General features: G+C 48.9%; 1 protein-coding gene across 3 annotated transcripts in view; it reads left to right on the top strand.

Annotated features, from left to right (window-relative positions):
- Positions 1 to 21667, top strand: part of TNK1 (tyrosine kinase non receptor 1) — a 32689-nt gene that overhangs the window by 112 nt on the left and 10910 nt on the right. Inside the window, exons 1-9 of one of the 3 annotated variants that reach the window (XM_028703544.2) lie at positions 4897 to 5422; positions 8907 to 9077; positions 11704 to 11777; positions 12546 to 12743; positions 14190 to 14342; positions 15495 to 15763; positions 16012 to 16138; positions 19475 to 19621; positions 20732 to 20826. In XM_028703544.2, the coding sequence (XP_028559377.2) occupies positions 8915 to 9077; positions 11704 to 11777; positions 12546 to 12743; positions 14190 to 14342; positions 15495 to 15763; positions 16012 to 16138; positions 19475 to 19621; positions 20732 to 20826 (1226 nt within the window). In that variant the 5' untranslated portion in view covers positions 4897 to 5422; positions 8907 to 8914. Of the gene's footprint in view, positions 1 to 4894; positions 5423 to 8906; positions 9078 to 11703; positions 11778 to 12545; positions 12744 to 14189; positions 14343 to 15494; positions 15764 to 16011; positions 16139 to 19474; positions 19622 to 20731; positions 20827 to 21667 lie in introns of those variants that run through there. The other 2 variants (XM_028703543.2, XM_077916801.1) reach the window with 2 other exon arrangements.

Genomic DNA, 21667 nt, shown 5'->3' with positions numbered 1-21667 from the left:
AGTGCCCAAGGAGCGAGGGGTTGTGGGGCAGCAGGTAAGATTGCTCCTTTCCTAATGGGGAAACCTTTGCCCCCTTACCTGTCTGACTCGCTTACGCCCCTCCCTTATCTCCGGTTGGTTCTGTCTATCACCTACTTTTTCTTCTTCCTCTTTTTCTCTTGATCTTTCTCTCCTTCCCCACCCACGCTGAGTTCTGCACATTCATCTCTATCCTCCTTCCAATCCTGGCTGACCCACTTATATCAGCTTCCTCCTCTGAGGTGGTTTTTCTTTGACCCCCTTTCCTCCTTATCTCTCTCTCTTATAGAATCCTAGAATTCTAAAATCGAAAGGGACCCTCAAAGGTCATCCATCCCAACCCGCCTCCAATGCAGGAATCTCAACACCCAGGAAATCCCCATTCCTGACTTTTTGCTCACCTGAACAGATGGCCGGCTTGCCCCCCTGGGGAATAGGAGGAGGATCGTTAATAGGGAAAATTAATGTCTGGGTCTTAATGCAAGAGTTAGACTTCCTGGCATCACTCATGGGTTATCCCTGAGAGCGACTCCCCAGCTTTGAAGCACCCGGCCGCTGCAGGTTACAAGAGCCCATTTAAGTTGCTATATCATCATCATCATCCCAAACCCACACACCCTTGGAGACGAAATTTTCTGGGGCGACGGTTGCTCATGTTCCCATTTCGCAGACGGAGGGAGGGAACTGAGGCGGGCAGGTAGCAGCACGCAGCGGGCAGGCCAGAATCATGTGTCATAAGCGCAGAAGACGAGGCTGCTGGGTCAGGCCGAGGGGGGAGGCCTAGCTAGCCCAGAATCCTGTTATCGCAACAACCAAGCAGAGACACACAAGCAAAACATGAGAGCAACATCAGTGCTCTCCCCAGCACCCAGAGCTTAAAACACAGCCGTCATGGCTGGTGGCCGCGGCTAGGCTCATCCTCTTTTAGAGAGCCACCCAAGTTGGCTCAACGGGTCTGTGCGTCTGGCTGTTAAGCAGAAGGTTGGTGGTTCGATCCCTCCCAGGGGACAGGATCCCATCAATGCACGGGGTTAGACTAGATGGCCGCTGGGGGTCCCAACTCTGCAATTCGATGGTTCTGTGTTTCTAAGAGGGCGGCTGTCTCTTGAGGCAGCGAGTTCCACAGTTTAATAATAATAATAATAATAATTTATTATTTATACCCTGCCCATGTGGCTGGGTTTCCCTAGCCACTCTGGGCAGCTTCCAACAGAATATTAAAATACAATAACCAATTAAACTTTAAAAGCTTCCCTAAACAGGGCTGCCTTCAGATGTCTTCTAAAAGTCAGGTAGTTGATAATTTCCTTGACATCTGCTGGGAGGGCGTTCCACAGGGCAGGTGCCACCACTGAGAAGGCCCTCTGCCTGGTTCCCTGCAACCTCACTTCTTGCAGGGAGGGAACCGCCAGAAGAAAAACAACCTCTGCACGATTCTGGTGTCTCTCTGTGACATTCCCTGCAGGATCAGGCCCCTGGACCATCCAGCCTGTTCTTAACAGATCCTGCAGTTTGAAGCCAGCAATCAGGATCTGTGCACAAGAGCCCTTGATTTAATTCAATCACAGGGATCGCTATAGACTCAAAGCGCATTGCCACACGCCTCAAAGAATTCTGGGCAATGTACTTTAACGTCTCACAGAGTTACAGCGCCCAGCAACCCTTAGCAAACTACATTACCCAGAATTCTTTGAGGGGGGGAAACATACACTTTAAAGTTACAGCCTCATAATTTGTAACCCGACCTCCTGGGAACATTCCACAGATTCCTGCATTTCAGAGGGTTGGGCTGGATGACCTTTGGGATCCCTTCTAACTTTACAGTTCTGTGAAGATAATCCTACTGTTTGCCCAGATATTCCTTTGACTAAAGAAAGAGAGAGTTTGGTGCCGGCTCAAACCTTGCCCTGCAAATCTAACTCTCCCAGGACTGATGTATGCTTATTCCGTCGATTTGAATTGCATTGCGTTAGTGGGCAGAGCCTCAGACAATAGAAGGAATTAGCGTAACGTTTTGCTAACCGTTTGACGGATCTAATTAACAACGCTTTGGAAGGAAGAAGCCGGCTGTTTGCAAATGCGGTGGGTGGATAGAAAAGCAGGGAGCATGTGCAAAACTCTCCAGACCCGAAATTGCAGAACCGTGGAATTGTAGAATTGGAAGGGGCACCCAGGGTTCATCTAGACCAACCCGCTGCAACGCAGGAATCGCAGCCGAGAAATCTCTGGCCCTCCAACCTCTGCTCAAAAACTTCCGGTGGAGGAGAGCACAATTTCTTTAACCAAAGGCAACCCCCTCCCCACCAAATAACACCCCACTGCCTTGCTTTAAAAGGGGGAAAAATCATGCAGTACGTGGCTAAACTATTGCACCTGCAAAAAGAAAGATCAGAGTATTTGGGACTTTTTTTGTTTAGGGAGAACGCAGGTAGATAGCATGAGAGAGTGAATAGAGAAAGGTCTCTCTCCCTTTCTCATAACACGGCAAATCGGGACACCTGAAGGTCTGGACAGATTCAGGACATATAAACGAACCACATCATTCGACGCATGGTTAAACTGCGGAACTCCCTGCCACAGTAGGCAGGGACGGCCGCCAAATTGGATGGCTTTAAAAGCGGACTGGAGAAATTCCTGGAGGAGGAGAGGGCTATTTATGGCTACTAGCCAGGATGGCTGTGCCTCCACAGCTGAAGGCTGCAATGCTTCTGGGTACCAGTTGCAGGAAACCGCAGGAAGGGAGAGTGGGTCTTGAGTTCGAATCCTGCTTGTGGGTTTCTCTTTAGGGCACCCGGTTGGCACTGGGCTCTTCTGTTCTTGTGCTGCTGCAAAATGAATGCGCTACAATCTTCCTGCATTGCAGCCTTTTTATATACCGTATTTTTTGCTCTATAAGACTCACTTTTTCCCTCCTAAAAAGGAAGGGGAAATGTGTGTGCGTCTTATGGAGCGAATGCAGGCTGCGCAGCTATCCCAGAAGCCAGAACAGCAAGAGGGATCGCTGCTTTCACTGCACAGCAATCCCTCTTGCTGTTCTGGGATTCAGAATATTTTTTTTCTTGTTTTCCTCCTCCAAAAACTAGGTGCGTCTTGTGGTCTGGTGCGTCTTATAGAGCGAAAAGTACGGTATATCAGGCATGTCCAACAGGTAGATCGCCGGGTGTTCCTGGTAGATCCTGGTTGATCTCTGGCCCCTCAGTGATCTCTTTACAAAAAAGCAAAAAACAGACAAACTTTGCCCTACTAAAAAAAAGCTCCACAACTTTTGGTAGATCACTGCTCGTCTTTTTACGACAGGAGTAGGCAAACTCAGCCCTCCAGATGTTTTGGGACTACAACTCCCATGATCCCTAGCTAACAGGACCAGTGGTCAGGGGTGATGGGAACAGTTGTCCCAAAACATCTGGAGGGCTGAGTTTGCCTATGCCTGTCTTACGAGAATGGGTGGATCACTGCCAGATTTTTTATACTGTGAGTAGATCGCAGTCTATTGGGAGATGGATGTTCCTGATATATATATTCATACATTGCCCATCTATCTGGGTTTTTCCAGCCACTTTGGGCAGCTTCCAACACATATAAAAACATAATAAAATCTCAAACGTTAAAAGCTTCCCTAAAGAGGGCTGCCTTCAGATGTCTTCTAAAAGTCTGGTAGTTGTTTATTTCCTTGACATCTGGTAGGAGGGCGTTCCACAGGGCGGGCGCCACCACCGAGAAGGCCCTCTGCCTGGTTCCCTGTAACCTCACTTCTCGTAGGGAGGGAACCGCCAGAAGGCCCTCGGAGCTGGACCTCAGTGTCCAGGCTGATCGATGGGGGTGGAGATGCTCCTTCAGGTTTACTGGGCCTTGAGGCCGTTTAGGGCTTTCATGGTCAGCACCAACACTTTGAATTGTGCTTGGAAACGTACTGGGAGCCAATGTAGGTCTTTCAATGTTATATGGTCTCGGCGGCCGCTCCCAGTCCCCAGTCTGGCTGCCGCATTCTGGATTAGTTGCAGTTTCTGGGTCACCTTCAAAGGTAGCCCCAGGTAGAGCGCATGGCAGTAGTCCAAGCGGGAGATAACCAGAGCATGCACCGCTCTGGCGAGGCAGTCTGTGGGCAGGAAGGGTCTCATCCTGCATACCAGATGGAGCTGGTAGACAGCTGCCCTGGACACAGAATTGACCTGCAGGTCCATGGACAGCGGTGAGTCCAAAATGACTGCCAGGCTGCAATTTAGGCATCTGCTCAATCACACGATCGTTCGGCCATTAAGTTTCCGAGTCACCTTCAAAGGTAGCCCCACGTAGAGCACATGGCAGTAGTCCAAACGAATCGGGACGCCCCCTTTGCCAAGAATGCTTTTGAAACTAGGTAGTGATCGGGGCCAGAAAACACCTTTTGACCAGCTTTGGGCCACTTTTATTACAATAAGGCGGCTAAAATCAGCGAGAGGCAGTGTCGTCTAGTGGTTAGAGCGTGGGACAGGGACCTAGCGGGAGAGCCGGGTTCGAATTCCGACTTGGCCAGGAAGCTGACCTTGGCCCTTCGCTGCCTCTCAGCCTAAACTACCTTGCACGGTTGTTGTTAGGGAGGGGAGAAATCATGTATTCCGCCACGGGCTCCTTTGAGATAAAAGGTGTGATTAAAAAATGCAACCAATAAATAAATAAATAAACAAACGATAATGGGATCGGGGTCTGGGCAGCCTGCGGATCTCTGAAGTTTGAGAGAGGTTTTAGCTTTTTATGACTTTTGGGCGGCCAGCTTACTCTGAGTCCGCCGCCGCGCATCTTGTCAATATTTGCTCACGGTTTGGACTTTGACGTTGCGGCACAGGGTGGGGCCACAGAGGTGCTCCGGACAGGAGCTGGTTTGGACAACAGCGGGAGGGGGTGGGACAAGGAAGAGGGTGTGTAGCGGCTCGGAGGAGAGCAAGAGGCTTTGGAAAGAACCCAGGAGTCCTGCGTCCCCAGAAGACTCTCCAACTCTTCCCCTCTTTACTTCAAAGCCCATTTAAAAAAAAATAATTTTTGCTAGCACTGCTTGGTGCCTTTAAGACCCGGGCGGCAGGCGGATGTCCAACAGGTGTTGTTCCCCCACCACCACCACCTCAGCACAGAGGCGCAGAAACGCATTGCAGCGGGTTGGACTAGATGACCCCTAGGTTCCCTTCCAGCTCTTTGATCTGTGATCAGAATGCTTGTCTGGCTGAATTTTCCCCTTTGAGGGAACTGGCAAGGGGATAACCCCCACTTTTTGGGGGGCGGGGTTAATTTTGGGGGTCTGGGGGGCTGATTACCTGCACCCCCTCGTTTATTTATCACATTTGGATCCTACTTTTCTCCCCGACCCGGAGAGCTCAAAGTGGCGTGCGTGCTTCTCCCGCCCTTCAAGCGATATCTACAGCGACCCTGAGAGGTAGGTTCTAGGCTGAGAGAAGCCCCTGAGGTCCCAGCCAGCGAACTTCGTGAGGAGTGGGGAAGATTCGCACCCGGGTCTCTTCCAGTCCGACATGCTAACCCATGGGGAGGCAAACTAAGGCCCAGGGGCCGGATCCGGCCCAATCGCCTTCTCAATCCGGCCCATGGACGGTCCGGGAATCAGCGTGTTTTTGTGTGTGTGGTTTTTTAAAAAAATAATAATTAGTTTTTTAACATACCATTTCCAACAGTAATTCAACATACTTTTACATCTTAATCAATTTTTTTTATTCCATCAGTCCTGTCTGAAATTTTTCCAATCTAATCTCTTGGTATGCATTCCTTACTTTCCCTTTTACATTTCAAACTCATAACCAATGTCTCTATCTTTTTAGCACTTCGTATATTTCTCCTTTACAAAACTTCTTGTAGTCCTACTAGCGTAATTTGTTGGTTACAATTGCTCTTCAAATAGTTCATATATTCCTTCCGATCTGTGAATCTCTGGTCCCGCAGGTTTCGAATCCTTCCTCTCATTTTGAGCAATTCTGCACAGTCCATTAATTTTGTCTGCCAGTTTTGGGAATCAGCGTGTTTTTACATGAGCAGAATGTGTCCTTTTATTTAAAATGCACCTCTGGGTTATTTGTGGGGCATAGGAATTCATCTTTTTTTTTTTTCTTTTGCAAATCATAGTCCGGCCCCCTGCAAGGTCTGAGGGACAGTGGACCGGCCCCCTGCTGAAAAAGTTTGCTGATGCCTCCTCCTAGCCTCTATGCTACTCCCTTCTCTTCTGCTGCCCCCCACAGCCTGAGCCCTGGCTCCCATAGTAATAATAATAATAATAATAATAATAATAATAATAATAATAATAAAAAATAATTTATTATTTATACCCCGCCCATCTGGCTGGGTTTCCCCAGCCACTTTGGGCGGATTCCAACAAAACACTAAAATACAATAACCTATTAAACATTAAAAGCTTCCCTAAACAGGGCTGCCTTCAGATGTCTTCTAAAAGTTTGGTAGTTATTTTTCTCTTTGACATCAGGTGGGAGGGCGTTCCACAGGGCGGGCGCCACTACCAAGAAGGCCCTCTGCCTGGTTCCCTGTAACTTTGCTTCTCGCAGGGAGGGAACCGCCAGAAGGCCCTCGGAGCTGGACCTCAGTGTCCGGGTTGAACGATGGGGGTGGAGACGCTCCTTCAGGTCTACTGGGCCTTTGAGGCCATTTAGGGCTTTTAAGGTCAGCCCCAACACTTTGAATTGTGCTCAGAAACGTCCTGGGAGCCAATGTAGGTCTTTCAGGACCGGTGTTATGTGGTCTCAGCAGCCGCTCCCAGTCCCCAGTCTAGCTGCCACATTGTGGATCAGTTGTAGTTTCAGGGTCACCTTCAAAGGTAGCCCCACGTAGAGCGCATTGCAGTAGTCCAAGCGGGAGATAACCAGAGCATGCACCTCTCTGGCTAAACAGTCTGCAGGCAGGGAGGGTCTCATCCTGCGTACCAGATGGAGCTGGGAGACTGCTGCCCTGGACACAGAACTGACCTGCGCCTCCATGGACAGCGGTGAGTCCAGAATGACTCCCAGGCTGCACACCTGGTCCTTCAGGGGCACAGTTGCCCCATTCAGGACCAGGGAGTCCCCCACCCCCCCCGCCCCCTGTCCCCCCCCCAAACAGTACTTCTCTCTTGTCAGGATTCAACCTCAGTCTGTTAGCCGCCATCCATAGGACCCAACTCCCTTGCCCCATTGCTTATTTCGGGGCGTCTGAACCCGCTGACACCTCGCTTTCTTCTCCAGCCCTTCAGGCTGACTCTGATTGTCTCGCCTGCAGATGAGCAAGTCTTTTCTGCCATTCCTGGCTGATCTGGAAACACCCAAGTTAGAAAAAGGAAAGGGAAACCCCCCCAGGGCGAGTCGAGCTTCCCAGGTTCGCCCCTCGCCTGCGAGGAACCCAGGAGTCCGGGTGTCTCCCCAGCAGCCTGGGAGGCCGACCCCTCCTGTCTCGCCGGCTGAAATCCTCCCCCAGCAGAAACAGGTTTGGCCAGGTTGAACCGCTCTTGGCGGTTCAGATGCTCTTCCTTCTCTTCACACACACGCAGGTAAAGAGGTCAGGCAGCCATCACACAGGTGCAGCTGGTCTTAGGGGCCCTGAGTCGCCGGGCTGGAGGGAACGCAGCTGGGCGGCAAGGGGAAATTCAGCAGGGAGGCGTCGCTTAGCGCAGGCCTAGGCAAACTCAGCCCTCCAGATGTTTCGGGACTACTGTTCCCATCATCCCTGACCACTGGTCCTGCTAGCTAGGGATCATGGGAGTTGTAGTCCCAAAACATCTGGAGACCTGAGTCTGCCTATGCCTGGCTTAGCGCTTGCTTCTACCCCTGTTGAATTTCTGGCTGCCATTCACCTGTGGTTTTAGGGCAGGCTTCCTCAAACTCGGCTCTCCAGATGTTTTGAGACTACAATTCCCATCATCCCTGACCACTGGTCCTGCTAGCTAGGGATCATGGGAGTTGTAGTCCCAAACATCTGGAGGGCTGAGGTTGAGGAAGCCTGTCTTAGGGGAAAGCGGTGCAGCTGCACAGAAAGGCCTTTAGGAGTTTGCAAAAACTGTTCGTGAGAATAAGGATTTTATTTTCTGGGATTCGTCAGCTGCAATTGCTGTGTTTCCAGGGGGTTGGATTCGAATGATGACTCTCTTGGAATCCCTTCCAGCTCTGTAATTATTTGATTTCCGCCCCAAAAGAATGAAGGTGGATATCGGCTGCGGGTTTGAATGGCGGCAGTCGGAATTTGCTTTCGATGCAGCTGACCTGAATCTTTAATCCATTCTGCCTAGGGAGGAGGAGTTAACCCAGTGACTCTTCACAGATCAATCAGCAGCATTTAGGCCACAGGCTGAGAGCAAACTCACTGCAGGAAATGATGACTCGAGTGAGTGAGTCAAGCTACGCTCAGAAGGAGGAGGCCCAAATGGATTTTTAAAAACCCAAGGTGACTGACCAGGAAAAAAGACCCTGTGATGAAGGCAAATTCCATGCCAGGGATCATTAGGAAAATAATTGAGAATTAATCTGCCGATATCATAAGGGTGGCCGGACTTGAAATACTGTCTACCGTTCTGTTTGCCTCACACCAGAAAGGATATTGTAGCGTTGGGAAAGGGTTTAATTCCCTCAGGCTTCCTCAACTCCACAAGGCTGGGCCTGGATGGCACCAGCCAGTCGATACAAGAACAACTGTCTAGAAATTGGCATTTGCACTTTGTTTTTCCTCTTCCCTCCCTGTACCTTTTTCCTTGTGTGCTATGTCTCTTTTCAGACTGTCTTGCTTTGATTGCACATAAGTAGCTCTGAGAACCTTTTTTTGGCACTAATCCTCTAAATAACCAAACAGTAGGGTACTTTTGCCCATCTTTAAATTGAGATTTTTATTTTTTATTTGTTTGCTAACCACTGGGTCTTGTTTAAAAAACCCACCAGGTGCTGTCATGGCGCCAGACGATGGCACCGACTGGCTGCTCCAGCTGCTGTCCGAAATCCAGCTGGAGCAGTTTTACGGCAAAATCCGCAACGAACTCCACGTCACCCGTCCGGGACATTTCGATTACGTCAAGCCCGCGGATCTGGAACGCATTGGCATGGGGCGCCCAGGTAGTTTGGGTGTGATGGTGCAACAGGGTTTATTGGGGGGGCGTGTTGCTGAGGCTGCTTGGGGTGGTGATGTCACCGGGGGAAGTCCGTGGTGATGTCATGGTGGTAGCACTTGGAGACGGAGGTTAATTGGGAGACGGGAATGAAGGCATTCTGAACACCTCAGGCAGTTCATGGGTGGGCAAACTAAGGCCCGGGGGCCGGATCTGGCCCAATCGCCTTCTAAATCCAGCCCACAGATGGTCTGGGAATCAGTGTGTTTTTACATGAGTAGAATGTGTCCTTTTATTTAAAATGCATCTCTGGGTTATTTGTGGGGCATAGGAATTCATTCATTCCCCCCCCCCCCCAATACAGTGGACACTCAGGTTGTGAACGTGATCCGTGCGGGATGCATGTTCGCAACCTGCAGCATTCGCAACCTGCGTTTGCGCATCTGCGCATGCGCAAAGCACGACTTAGCGCTTCTGCACATGTCCGACTGTCGAAACCCGGAAGTAACCTATTCTGGTACTTCCGGATTTCAGTGATCCGCAACCCAAAAAAACCGCAACCTGAAGCGGCTGTAACCTGAGGTATGACTGTATAGTCCGGCCCTCCACAAGGTCTGAGGGACAGTGGACCAGCCCCCTGCCGAAAAAGTTTGCTGACTCGGAGAGGTCTATGGTAGTGGTGCTCAAAGGATCTGGCGGGAGAGGATGGGAAGCAAAACAGGAAAATCCAATCGAAATATAAAAAGGTAAAGGGACCCCTGACCATTAGGTCCAGTCGTGGCCAACTCTGGGGTTGTGGCGCACATCTCGCTTTACTGGCCAAGGGAGCCGGCGTACAGCTTCCGGGTCATGTGGCCAGCAGGACTAAATTAGATTAAAAAAAATCTCCAGTAGCACCTTAGAGACCAATTAAGTTTGTTCTTGGTATATGCTTTTGTGTGCATGCTATTTGAAGAAGTGTGCATACACATGAAAGCTTACACCAAGAACAAACTTAATTGGTCTCTAAGGTGCTACTAGGGACGCGGGTGGCGCTGTGGGTTAAACCACTGAGCCTAGGACTTGCCGATCAGAAAGTTGGCGGTTCGAATCACCCTGCTCCTGCCAACCTAGCAGTTCGAAAGCCCGTCAAACGCAAGTAGATCAATAGGTACTGCTCCAGCGGGAAGGTAAACGGCGTTCCGTGCGCTGCTCTGGTTCGCCAGAAGCGGCTTAGTCCTGCTGGCCACATGTCCCGGAAGCTGGACGCCGGCTCCCTTGGCCAATAAAGCGAGATGAGCGCCGCAACCCCAGAGTCGGCCACGACTGGACCTAATGGTCAGGGGTCCCTTTACCTTTTTAAGGTGCTACTGGACAATTTATATATATATTTTGATTGTGTCAGACCAACACGGCTACCTACCTGAATCTAGGAAAATCCAGTGACAACCAAAGAAACATTTAAGCATTTCAGTGTAGTACAGCATAGAATAGCATTGATTATTACAGTGGTGCCTCACAAGACGAAATTAATCCATTCCGCGAGTCTCTTCGTCTTGCGGTTTTTTCGTCTTGCGAAGCACGGCTATTAGCGGCTTAGCGGCTATTAACGGCTTAGCGGCTTAGCGGCTATTAACGGCTTAGCGGCTTAGCGGCTATTAACGGCTTTGCGGCTTTAAGAAAAAGGAAACAAACTTGCAAGAACTTGCAAGACGTTTCGTCTTGTGAAGCAAGCCCATAGGGAAATTCGTCTTGCGGAACGACTCAAAAAACGGAAAACCCTTTCGTCTAGCGAGTTTTTCGTCTTGCGAGGCATTCGTCTTGCGGGGCACCACTGTATTTATAAAATGCAGTTCTCTGCTTTCCAATGGAACCAGGCAGGGTGGATAAAAATCATTGTGTGTTTTTTTAAAAAAAATAATAATCAGATTTTTTAAAAATTTGAATCGGATTTTTAAAATATTTTAGAGGAAAAATCTTTCTAAAGATAATTTTCTGTTTAAGTTACATTATAGTCCAAAGGCTATTCATCAGGAAATAAAGACTTGTTTTAAGTTTTTCATGTGTGCTAAAACTCAGTCTAAGTTGTTTTTTTAAACAAAAAATCATTTAACCACATCAGTTAACAAGCATGGATACATATGCTATAATATTATTGTTTTAGTTAAATAAATTGTTTAAATTGTTATGAAGGAAATGGTTATTTTTCTCCTTCCAGTAAAGTACAGCAGAAATGTTGTCCAAATATAAACAATAATTTCATCATTACCTGTCTTTGCATTTCTAACAGTATAACCAAATCAGTAATTTTTGATATAACGGTAAAAACTACTCTGAAAATTGATTATTCCAAAATGGAAACCTTCCTCTAGTTGTAAATATTAAGAGGATGCCAGCAAGGTTGAACCTTTCTGTAAAAAAGAGATTTAAATCATGTCTTAGGGACTAGTGATTTAAATTGATTTGATTTAAATCAAATTCACCCTGGCACCAAGCATTGGGTAAAGGCTGGGCTCTTTTTGTTGCATGCAAAAGATTTCCAGGGATAATGGGAGCCTTGGAGTCCTAACCAGTTAGGTCCAAAAAAGCTAAAATGGCCCCTAGGGTCATAGGTTGCAATAATTTGAGATCGAGATTTCATCCCTCTCCTTTAGGACAGAGACGGTTGGAGGAAGCCTTGAAGCGGAGAAAACCTCAAGGCCAGCGCCCCATGTCCTGGGTCTATAAGGTGGGTACTTTCTGCCTGCCTTGAAGAAACACACAAATATTAGGGTCATGGTCGTAAAATCGGAAGTAAATTGAGTTATGCCAGTCCAGGGACGAAGATGGCTGCCCCTCCTTCCTGGCAAAACAGGAAGTGTAATTCTCTGCACCACCACTTGAGGGCGCGAAGTTAGATTTGAATGGACATTGGTGTGTCCTTCTTCCTGAAATCTCTTGCCCTGCAAACTGCACATCTGCAACTGGGTTTCACCGATTAAAAACAAGTTTCTGTTGTAAGGCGGACCTACCCAGTAGGGTGGTTCATAAAAAACATTTTTTTTAAAAATGCCTGCTCCAAAGGTTTTATCTTACTACACTAGGGATTATAAAGCTAAATCTGAAATTTCATGCATATCAGTTAATATCTTGACTCAACAGTTTCAATCATTCCTTAAAAAAAAAGCTCAATTCATCAAATTTGACCCTCTTTGAAAAAAATTGGGCACGCCTGTTTTAAACATTGTGACTTTTATCTCAGTCCTACTAGTGTCTTTATATGTTTACAGTGAATGTCTAAATATGGAATAAATTTACTCCATTTTCTCTGAAACGTGTCTTTATATGTTTACAGTGATGGTCTAAATATTGAATAAATTTACTCCATTCTCGTTTAAACGTTTGGTCGCTCTGGTTTCGGATTTTGCCCGTCGGCTTTGCCAGTTTCCGCCTCGTCCATCACCTTCGCCTGCCATTCTTCCGCCGTTGGTAATTCCCTTTCTTATTTCTGATGTAGATGTTCACCGGGACGCGGATCCCCGAGAGCGACGAAGCCCCCAGCCCAGCCCAGCCCTGCCCGACACCACGGGCCGACGCCGACGCCTCTCTCAAGTGCCTCATCAGCGAGTGGGACCTGCGGATCCGGGAGCGGCTGGGCGACGGCTGCTTTGGGGTCGTGCATCGCGCCGAGTGGAGCACGCCCGGCGGGGGAGTGGTACGTTTTCACCCCCCTGACTCCGGTTCCTTTGCTTCTCTACCTGTTGGACAGCCGCCCTGTGGACCTGGGACCATCCCAGTTGCATCTGAGCCGAACCGTCGCTGCTGGGCTGTTTGCTTGTTTATTTTTTGGGGGGGGGAACCTGCCGAGGGCCGCCTCCCATCTATTGGGGGCCGCTTTCAAGGAGTGGGCGGGGCCACCCTTTCCTCCCCCCTCTCTTTCTTTCCCACCCCTTTTTCTCTCCCTCTTGCTTTTCCTCTGGGCTTTTCTGTCCGCCACAAAAAAAGGACAATTTAAGGTCGTCTAGCGTTACATTTGGGATGCGGGTGGCGCTGTGGGTTAAACCACAGAGCCTAGGACTTGCTGATTATAAGGTTGGTGGTTCGAATCCCCGCAATGACGGGGTGAGCTCCCGTTGCTCAGTCCCTGCTCCTGCCAACCTAGCAGTTCGAAAGCACGTCAAAGTGCAAGTAGATAAATAGGTACCACTCCGGCGGGAAGGTAAACGACGTTTCCGTGTGCTGCTCTGGTTCGCCAGAAGTGGCTTAGTCTTGCTGGCCACATGACCCAGAAGCTGTACACCGGCTCCCTCGGCCAGTAAAGCGAGATGAGCGCCACAACCCCAGAGTCGATCACGACTGGACCTAATGGTCAGGGGTCCCTTTACCTTTACCTTTAATAGACGGCTTAGTGGAGCCTCCAGTTCTAGAAGCAGTTTACCGTGCAATATCAGACGCTGGTCAAAAATGGCAAGAGAGAGCTGTAGGCGTCATGATACCATTGATAGGAGCCTCTCCTCCTCCGCCGACCATGCGATCGGCAAGTCCTAGGCGCTGAGGTTTTACCCATATAATCAATGTACTGTATAATCAATGTACTGTATAATCAATGTACTGTACTATAAAAGAAATAAGACAGTATTGTAGATGATAAAAAATTAATTTTTTCCCTTACCTGTGCTGATGATAGTCATTGTTTGAACGTTTTTTTTTTATCAATTTCTGCAGTCACACAATCAATCAATCAATCAGTAGCTGAAGTGGGTTCCACAGAGTCACAAAAAAACAAATTAACCGAAAAAGCCTCAGAAACAAGAACGCAAAATAAATAGCAAAAACAAAAGTGCCAAAGTTAATCCAAAAGTCTGTTCGACTTCTGAAATGTTCAAAAACCAAGGCGCAGCTTCTGATTGGTGCAGGCGCCCCGGAAACGATAGCGGACAGCCGCATCGGATGTTCAGCTTCCGAAAAATGTTTGAAAACCAGAACACCTCCTTCTGGGTTTTTGGTGTTTGGGAACCAAGGTACCACTGTACCACCTTTCATTCGACGATCACAGGGGCAGTTTACAATTCAAAAAATCCTCTTTCAGGCGAGGAGACCAGAACTCTACTGGTTTCTACTGAGCGATTCTTTGATCTCCTCCCTTTCCCCCCTTTTTCAGAAACCCGTCGCCGTCAAATCCCTGCGCTCCGACGTCTCCTGCGACCCGGGCGCCCTGATCGATTTCCTCAACGAGGTCAACGCCATGTGCTGCCTGAACCACCCCAACCTTCTACGCCTGCATGGGGTGGTCCTAACTCAGCCCCTCAAGATGGTAAAGATTTGAGACTTCATGTTGTTGTCATTTAGTCGTGTCCGCCTCTTCGTGGCCCCCTGGACCAGAGCACGCCAGGCACCTCTGTCCTCCACTGCCTCCCGCAGTTTGGTCAGACTCATGCTGGTAGCTTCGAGAACACTGTCCCACCATCTCGTCCTCTGTCGCCCCCTTCTCCTTGTGCCCTCCATCTTTCCCAGCATCAGGGTCTTTTCCAGGGAATCTTCTCTTCACATGAGGTGGCCAAAGTCTTGGAGCCTCAGCTTCAGGATCTGTCCTTCCAGTGAGCACTCAGGGCTGATTTCCTTCAGAATGGAGAGGTTGGATCTTCTTGCAGTCCGTGGGACTCTCAAGAGTCTCCTCCAGCACCAGAATTCAAAAGCATCCATTCTTCGGCGGTCAGCCTTCTTTAGGTTCCAGCTCTCACTTCCATACATCACTACTGGGTAAACCAGAGCTTTTACTATACGGACCTTTGTTGGCAAGGTGATCACACATTAAAATCTTCCCTGAACAGGGCTGCCTTCAGATGCAAAGGAAGTCACATGCAAAGGAAGTATGTCCCAGCCCAGGAGGAAACGGAGTTTTCCCCTGCATGTCCACTCTAGGAAAACAAGGAATGTTGTACTTGACTGCTCACATCACACAGTTCCCGCATTGCAGATGTTATGTACTGAGGTTCTCACTCTGGGCCAGCAGGGGGATACTGTAGATAGTTGTGCAAATGAAGGATCGATAGTGACGTTCAGTGATTGGACAGTTTTAGAAAGTTGCTACAGTAACGTTGTACTGGAGCTCTATATAAGCAGGCTGACTGAACCCTTCAGTCAGTTCTGTTCTGGCCTCTGAATAAACAAGAGCTGTTTGAAGAATCAATGTGTCGTCTGATATGTTCACCCACAACTTAACACTGGCAACGAGGATGGGATCGATGGACATCAGAGCACAGCCAGATGCGGCCACCCTCTGAAAGGAGCTGAATCACTGAACGTCACTTTCAATCCTTCATTTGCATAACTATCTACAGTATCCCCCTGCTGGCCCAGGGTGAGAACTTCAGTACATAACAGCAGAGGGTTGGTCTAGATGGCCGCTAGGGGACCCCCTTCCAGGCTCTTTTTAATCCATCCCTGCCTCTCTGCCTCCCCGCAGGTGACTGAGCTGGCCCCCCTGGGCGCCCTCTATGACCGCCTCCGGCCCCCCTTCCCTCTCCACCAGCTCTGGAGCTACGCCCTGCAAGTCGCCCAAGGCATGTCGTACCTCGAATCCAAGCTCTTTGTCCACCGCGACCTGGCCGCTCGCAACATCCTCCTGGCCTCCGAGGAGACGGTCAAGATCGGCGACTTCGGGCTCATGAGGCCGCTGTCCAGCAAGAGCGACCGCTACATCATGTCCGCGCACCGGCGCATCCCTTTCGCCTGGTAGGAGTTTTTGAACCCACCCTGCAAAAATATATTTACATATAAAACCCCACTCTGGGGCAGGGCGGATCTGATCCACGTTCCCACAACGGTTCTTTCTTTCAAAACTGAAGATCTGAGTCGAACGTTTTCAGAATGCAATTCGAACCCAGGTCCCAGTCCTCTGCTCTAACCACTGCACCGCGCTGCCTGCACTTTGCTATGGGGTTGTTCTGATTGGCTCTCCCTCCCCTCCTCCGCCTTCGCAGGTGCGCCCCAGAGAGCTTGCGCATGGGGGTCTTCACCAGCGCCTCCGACGTGTGGATGTTCGGGGTCACCCTCTGGGAAATGTTCTCCTACTGCGAAGAACCTTGGATGGGATACTCCGGACGGCAGGTAATTAATAATAATAATAATAATAATAATAATAATAATAATGGTTTTGGTTTAAGAACGGACTTCCGGAACGGATTAAATTTGTAAACCGAGGTACCACTGTACTGTTTTTAGAATTTTTTTCGGAATATTTTGATTTGTTTTAAAACATTTTTGCTTTTCTGTGGTATATCTATTTGCTGGTAAATCTTTTTCCTCCAAGCTCCTTGGGAAGGAACGTTGAGAAATAATAATAATAATAATAATAATAATAATAATAATAATAATAATATTTATACCCTGCCCATCTGGCTGGGTTTCCCCAGCCACTCTGAGGAATACAATAACCTATTAAACACTAAAATACAATAACCTATTAAAAATTAAAAGCTTCCCTAAACAGGGCTGCCTACAGATGTCTTCTAAAAGTCTGGTAGGTTTTTCTCTCTTTGACATCTGGTGGGAGGGAGTTCCACAGGGCATGCACCACCACTGAGAAGGCCCCCTGCCTGGTTCCCTGTAACCTTACTTCTCGCAGGGAGGGAACTGCCAGAAGGCCCTCGGAGCTGGACCTCAGTATCTGGGCATGCAGTGGAGACGCTCCTTCAGGTCTACTGGGCCTTTGAGGCCGTTTGGGGCTTTCAAGGTCAGCACCAACACTTGGAGTTGTGTTGTAAGAATCTCTGCACACAAACCGCCTGGCCGGCAGCTTCTTGTGGGCGTAAGCACAGAATAGTGGACACATGACCCGGAAGCTGGACGCCGGCTCCCTCGGCCAATAAAGCGAGATGAGTGCCGCAACCCCAGAGTTGGCCGCAACTGGACCTAACGGTCAGGGGTCTCTTTACCTTTACCTTTACCAATGGTACATCATCTTCATTACACATGCTGTAAATTTTATTGTTTTTGTTCATAGTTTTTCCCATCTCTCAAAATCAATGTTATGTCCCAGATCCCGAGCCCATCTTATCATAATACTTTTAACCTCCACATCAGAACCGGCCTCCTTTAACCCTCGAGAAACCGTGTCCCTCCTTAACCTCATTCTTCGGCAGTGACTCCCCGGCTTCTGCAGACAATCGGGGTCAGGAGATTATTGTGACCCCAGATGACCTCTTGTGATTCAAGTCTCATTCATCTGTGAACTTTTGCAGTAGAGCCTCGGGGAAGACCCAGTTTCTTTAACCACACACCCCGTCACACACGACATAAGCAATGTTAGGATAAGTGCAATGGCCTAATTTACAGGGTGGGGTTTGATTCTTTCTTTCCATCGCCCTGAAAAAAAGGAGGAGGAGGAATATAAACCGGCCACAGAAATGGAACAAAATTTGCACGTACGTTTTAGTTCTTTATTGCAGTTCTAGATCCCAGCAATAAAAGATAATGGGAGAGGATTTGCCCCAGCAAATTATTTGTCAAAATTGTTGTTGTTTAGTCGTTTATTTGTGTCCGCCTCTTCGTGACCCCCTGGACCAGAGCATGCCAGGCACTCCTGTCTTCCATTGCCTCCCGCAGTTTGGTCAACCTCATGCTGGTAGCTTCGAGAACACTGTCCCACCATCTCGTCCTCTGTCGTCCCCTTCTCCTTGTGCCCTCCATCTTTCCCAACACCAGTGTCTTCTCCAGGGAGTCTTCTCTTCTCATGAGGTGGCCAAAGTCTTGGAGCCTCAGCTTCAGGATCTGTCCTTCCAGTGAGCACTCAGGGCTGGTTTCCTTCAGAATGGAGAGGTTTGATCTTCTTGCAGTCCATGGGACTCTCAAGAGTCTCCTCCAGCACCAGAATTCAAAAGCATGAGTTTGACCAAACTGCGGGAGGCAGTGGAAGACAGGAGTGCCTGGCGTGCTCTGGTCCAGGGGGTCACGAAGAGTCGGACATGACTAAACAACTAAACAACAACCACAAAACGACGACACCTAACTCCTTCTTGACATGAGATATCTGTCTATGGATCGTTCGCCCCCACCATGAGTTAAAAGGGACCCCACGCGGTCATCTAGCCAAACCCCGTGCAACGCAGAAGGGTTCAAGTATTCTGAGTGGCTCCCAGACTTTCTTAAAGGGAATCTAACGTCCGAGGTTTTTAGTCGCCCTCACGATGCATCACCACAGCCTTTTTCCAACCCGGTCCCCGCCAGATGTTTGGGGCTTCACCTCCTATGAGCCAGCGCGCCGCCGGTTCTTATTTTGACTGGCAGAAGAGAGATATGTGCTGCTGCAAGATAACCGCTTCCGCATTCAGTGATGTGGACTGTGGCTCGCAAAAGATGCCGCTGCATCAAATCTGCAGGCTTCGCGGCGTCACAAGACTCTGAGACCGTGCATGTAGAGAAATTCTCATTTCCATAAATGTGTGTGACTGTAGCAAGACAGAGGTCCAAATGTTTGTATTTTTAATTTTAAAGGCCAAGAAACAAGCCCGGTGGATGATCTTGAAAGTGTAGATTTTTTGAATGCATCAGCAGATATTAAAATTTATATTATGCCCTACATCCAGTGCTTTTTTTCTGGGGGGACGCAGTAGTACGCATAGGTTAAGATAAAGGGACCCCTGACCGTTAGGTCCAGTCGTGGCCGACTCTGGGGTTGCAGCACTCATCTCGCTTTACTGGCCGAGGGAACCGGCGTACAGCTTCCGGGTCATGTGGCCAGCATGACTAAGCCGCTTCTGGCGAACCAGAGCAGCGCACGGAAACGCCGTTTACCTTCCCGCCGGAGTGGTACCTATTTATCTACTTGCACTTTTACGTGCTTTCGAACTGCCAGGTTGGCAGGAGCTGGGACCGAGCAATGGGAGCTCACCCCGTCGCTGGGATTCGAACCACCAACCTTATAATCAACAAGTCCTAGGCTCTGTGGTTTAACTCACAGCGCCACCCGTGTCCCTAGTAGTACGCATACCCCTAAACATTTTGTGAATCTTTGTACTTTTGTCCATTGACTGCATTTATTTTTCCCTTTTCCAACTATAAAATGGTGATTTTCTTGAGTCAAAATGAGAGTACCCCTAAATATTTTTTAGGGGGGAAAGCACTGCCTATATCTATTGCCCAATGTGTCATAGAACCTTTGACAAGCTGGTCTTTTGTTTCCCAATCTAATGACAGATTGTACATTTTAGAGAAAAGTTTTTTCCTTTATAACTTATTTTAGAGTTCTTTACGATTTGACTGTATGGTTTTTTAATGCTTTTTTTACCGTCGTTCCCTCTGTGAGATGTGAGTATTATAATTTTCTGCTGCCTGGCTATGAAACATAACTTTTGAGTGCTTTTAATGGAAGTTTTACCTCTGGTGCAAATGTAGAGAAACGGGGACCTAAATGCTGTCGTTTCCCATCCATTCCTCCCCGACCAGATCATGATGAAGATTGACAGGGAAGGACGGCGGCTGGAGCGCCCTGACGACTGCCCCCGAGAAATCCACGCCCTGGCGATGAAATGTTGGGCCCACAACCCAGAGGACAGACCCCGCTTCCGGGAGATTGTCAGCCTTCTGCAAGAGGTGAGAGAAGGGAAACCGTCAGCAGCTGGGCTGACCTGGGTGCGAATTTCTCCCATAAAAATGAGACTTTAATAATAATAATAAATTTTTATTTACACCCCGCCCTTCCTGGTTCAGAAAACTGGGCTCAGGGCAGCTAACAACAAATTTAAAACACTTAATTGATGCAACAAAAAACAGCATAAAATATGGTACAGTATAAAACGTGAATAACAATAAATTCAGAATTCAAAAATCAATTTAGGGGGGAAATCCATCCAATAAACATTAGATGATCACCAGGGCTAGCTGGCTGAATTGATCCTATTTGGGCCAGACCAGGGGAGAATTAGCTGTAGGATCCCAGAGTGGGTAATCTTCATAAAACGGGAAGGGGGAGGGAAGGAAGGGGAATAAAAGATCAGGCTGAATTCAAATTAAAGGCCAGGCGGAATAGCTCTGTCTTACAGGCCCTGCAGAAGGAGATCAAGTCCTGCAGGGCCCTGGTCTCCTAGGACAGAGCATTCCACCAGGTCGGAGCCACCACTGAGAAGGCCCTGGCCCTGGTGGAGGATAATCTGACTTCCTTAGGGCCCTCTAAACTATGATTATTCATGGACCTTAAGGTCCTCTGCGGGGCAGACCAGGAGAGGCCGCCCCATAGATACGAGGGCCCTAAGCCACAAAGGGCTTTAAAAATCAAGACCACCACCTTGAACCTGACCCTGTACTCCACCGGGAGCCAGTGCAACTGGTAAAACACTGGGTGAATATGCTCCCATGGCAGAGACCCCGTGAGGAGCCTCGCCGCAGCATTCTGTACCCGCTGGAGTTTCTGGGTCAGCTTCAAGGGCAGCCCCGCTTAGAGCGAATTACAGTAGTCAAGCCTGGAGGTGACTGTTGCATGGGTCCCAAAATGGGCAGCAGCACCCCCTGGGGCCGTGGAATTACCTGGCTGGGGGGGCCCTAAGAGGCAAGGGGGTGGCAGGGGGCAGAGCATCTGAATCTCAAGGTTGTGGGTTTGAGGCCCGTGCTTGGCAGAAGATTCCTGCATTTCAGGGGGTTGGGCTAGATGACCCTCAGGGTCCCCTGGGCATCGTCTCCACCGTCCCGTCTCTCCCTCCAACATAGCTCCGTCCCAAAGAAGTGAAGGTGTCCCAGGATCTGAACGAACCCGGCTGGCTGCGTCTGGAGGCAAACGATGGCATCACGGTGATTGAAGGGAGGTGAGTCCAGGACGCCTGGGTCCCCTTTGGAAGCGGGGTGTTGGGGCCAGAGGAAACCCTTCTCTAAAGACTCCATGTGTCCTGGCTTTCGTGTTGCTGATTTTTCAAGTATCTGGTCCTCAATCTGTACCTCCCTCTGGCAGTTATCTCCCTTCGTTGACCCTTTTGTTCTCTATATAAGCTTTATTGCTAATGGCTTCTCCCTCCCTCCTTTCCTTCCTTCCTTCTCTCCATCTCTCTCTCTCTCTCTCTCTCTCTCTCTCTCTCTCTCTTTCTTTCTTTCTTTCTTTCTTTCTCTCTCTCTCTCTCTCTCTCTCTCTCTCTCTCTCTCTCTCTCTCACTCTCTCACTTTCTCTTTCTCTCTCCATCCATCAAGAGAGGCTATTATGTTTGACGTTTAATGTTTGATGTTTAATCGTGTTTTTAATATTCTGTTGGGAGCCACCCAGAAAGGCTGGAGAAACCCAGCCAGATGGGAGGGGTATAAATAATTTATTATTATTGTTGTTGTTGTTGTTGTTGTTGTTGTTGTTGTTGTTGTTGTTGTTATTATTATCCTGCCCGTCTGGCTGGGTTTCCCCAGCCACTCTGGGCAGCTTCTAACAGGATATTAAAATACAATAATCTATTAAACATCAAAAGCTTCCCTGAACAGGGCTGCCTTCAGATGTCTTCTAAATGTCTGGTAGTTGTTTATTTCCTTGACATCTGGTAGGAGGGCGTTCCACGGGGCGGGTGCCACCACCGAGAAGGCCCTCTGCCTGGTTCCCTGTAACCTCACTTCTCGCAGGGGGGGAACCGCCTGAAGGCCCTCGGAGCTGGACCTCAGTGTCCGGACTGG

The sequence above is a fragment of the Podarcis muralis genome, chromosome 13 (assembly GCF_964188315.1).
Source record: "Podarcis muralis chromosome 13, rPodMur119.hap1.1, whole genome shotgun sequence".
NCBI classification, from domain to species: Eukaryota; Metazoa; Chordata; class Lepidosauria; order Squamata; family Lacertidae; genus Podarcis; species Podarcis muralis.
This window is presented reverse-complemented; position numbering and strand designations above follow the sequence as displayed.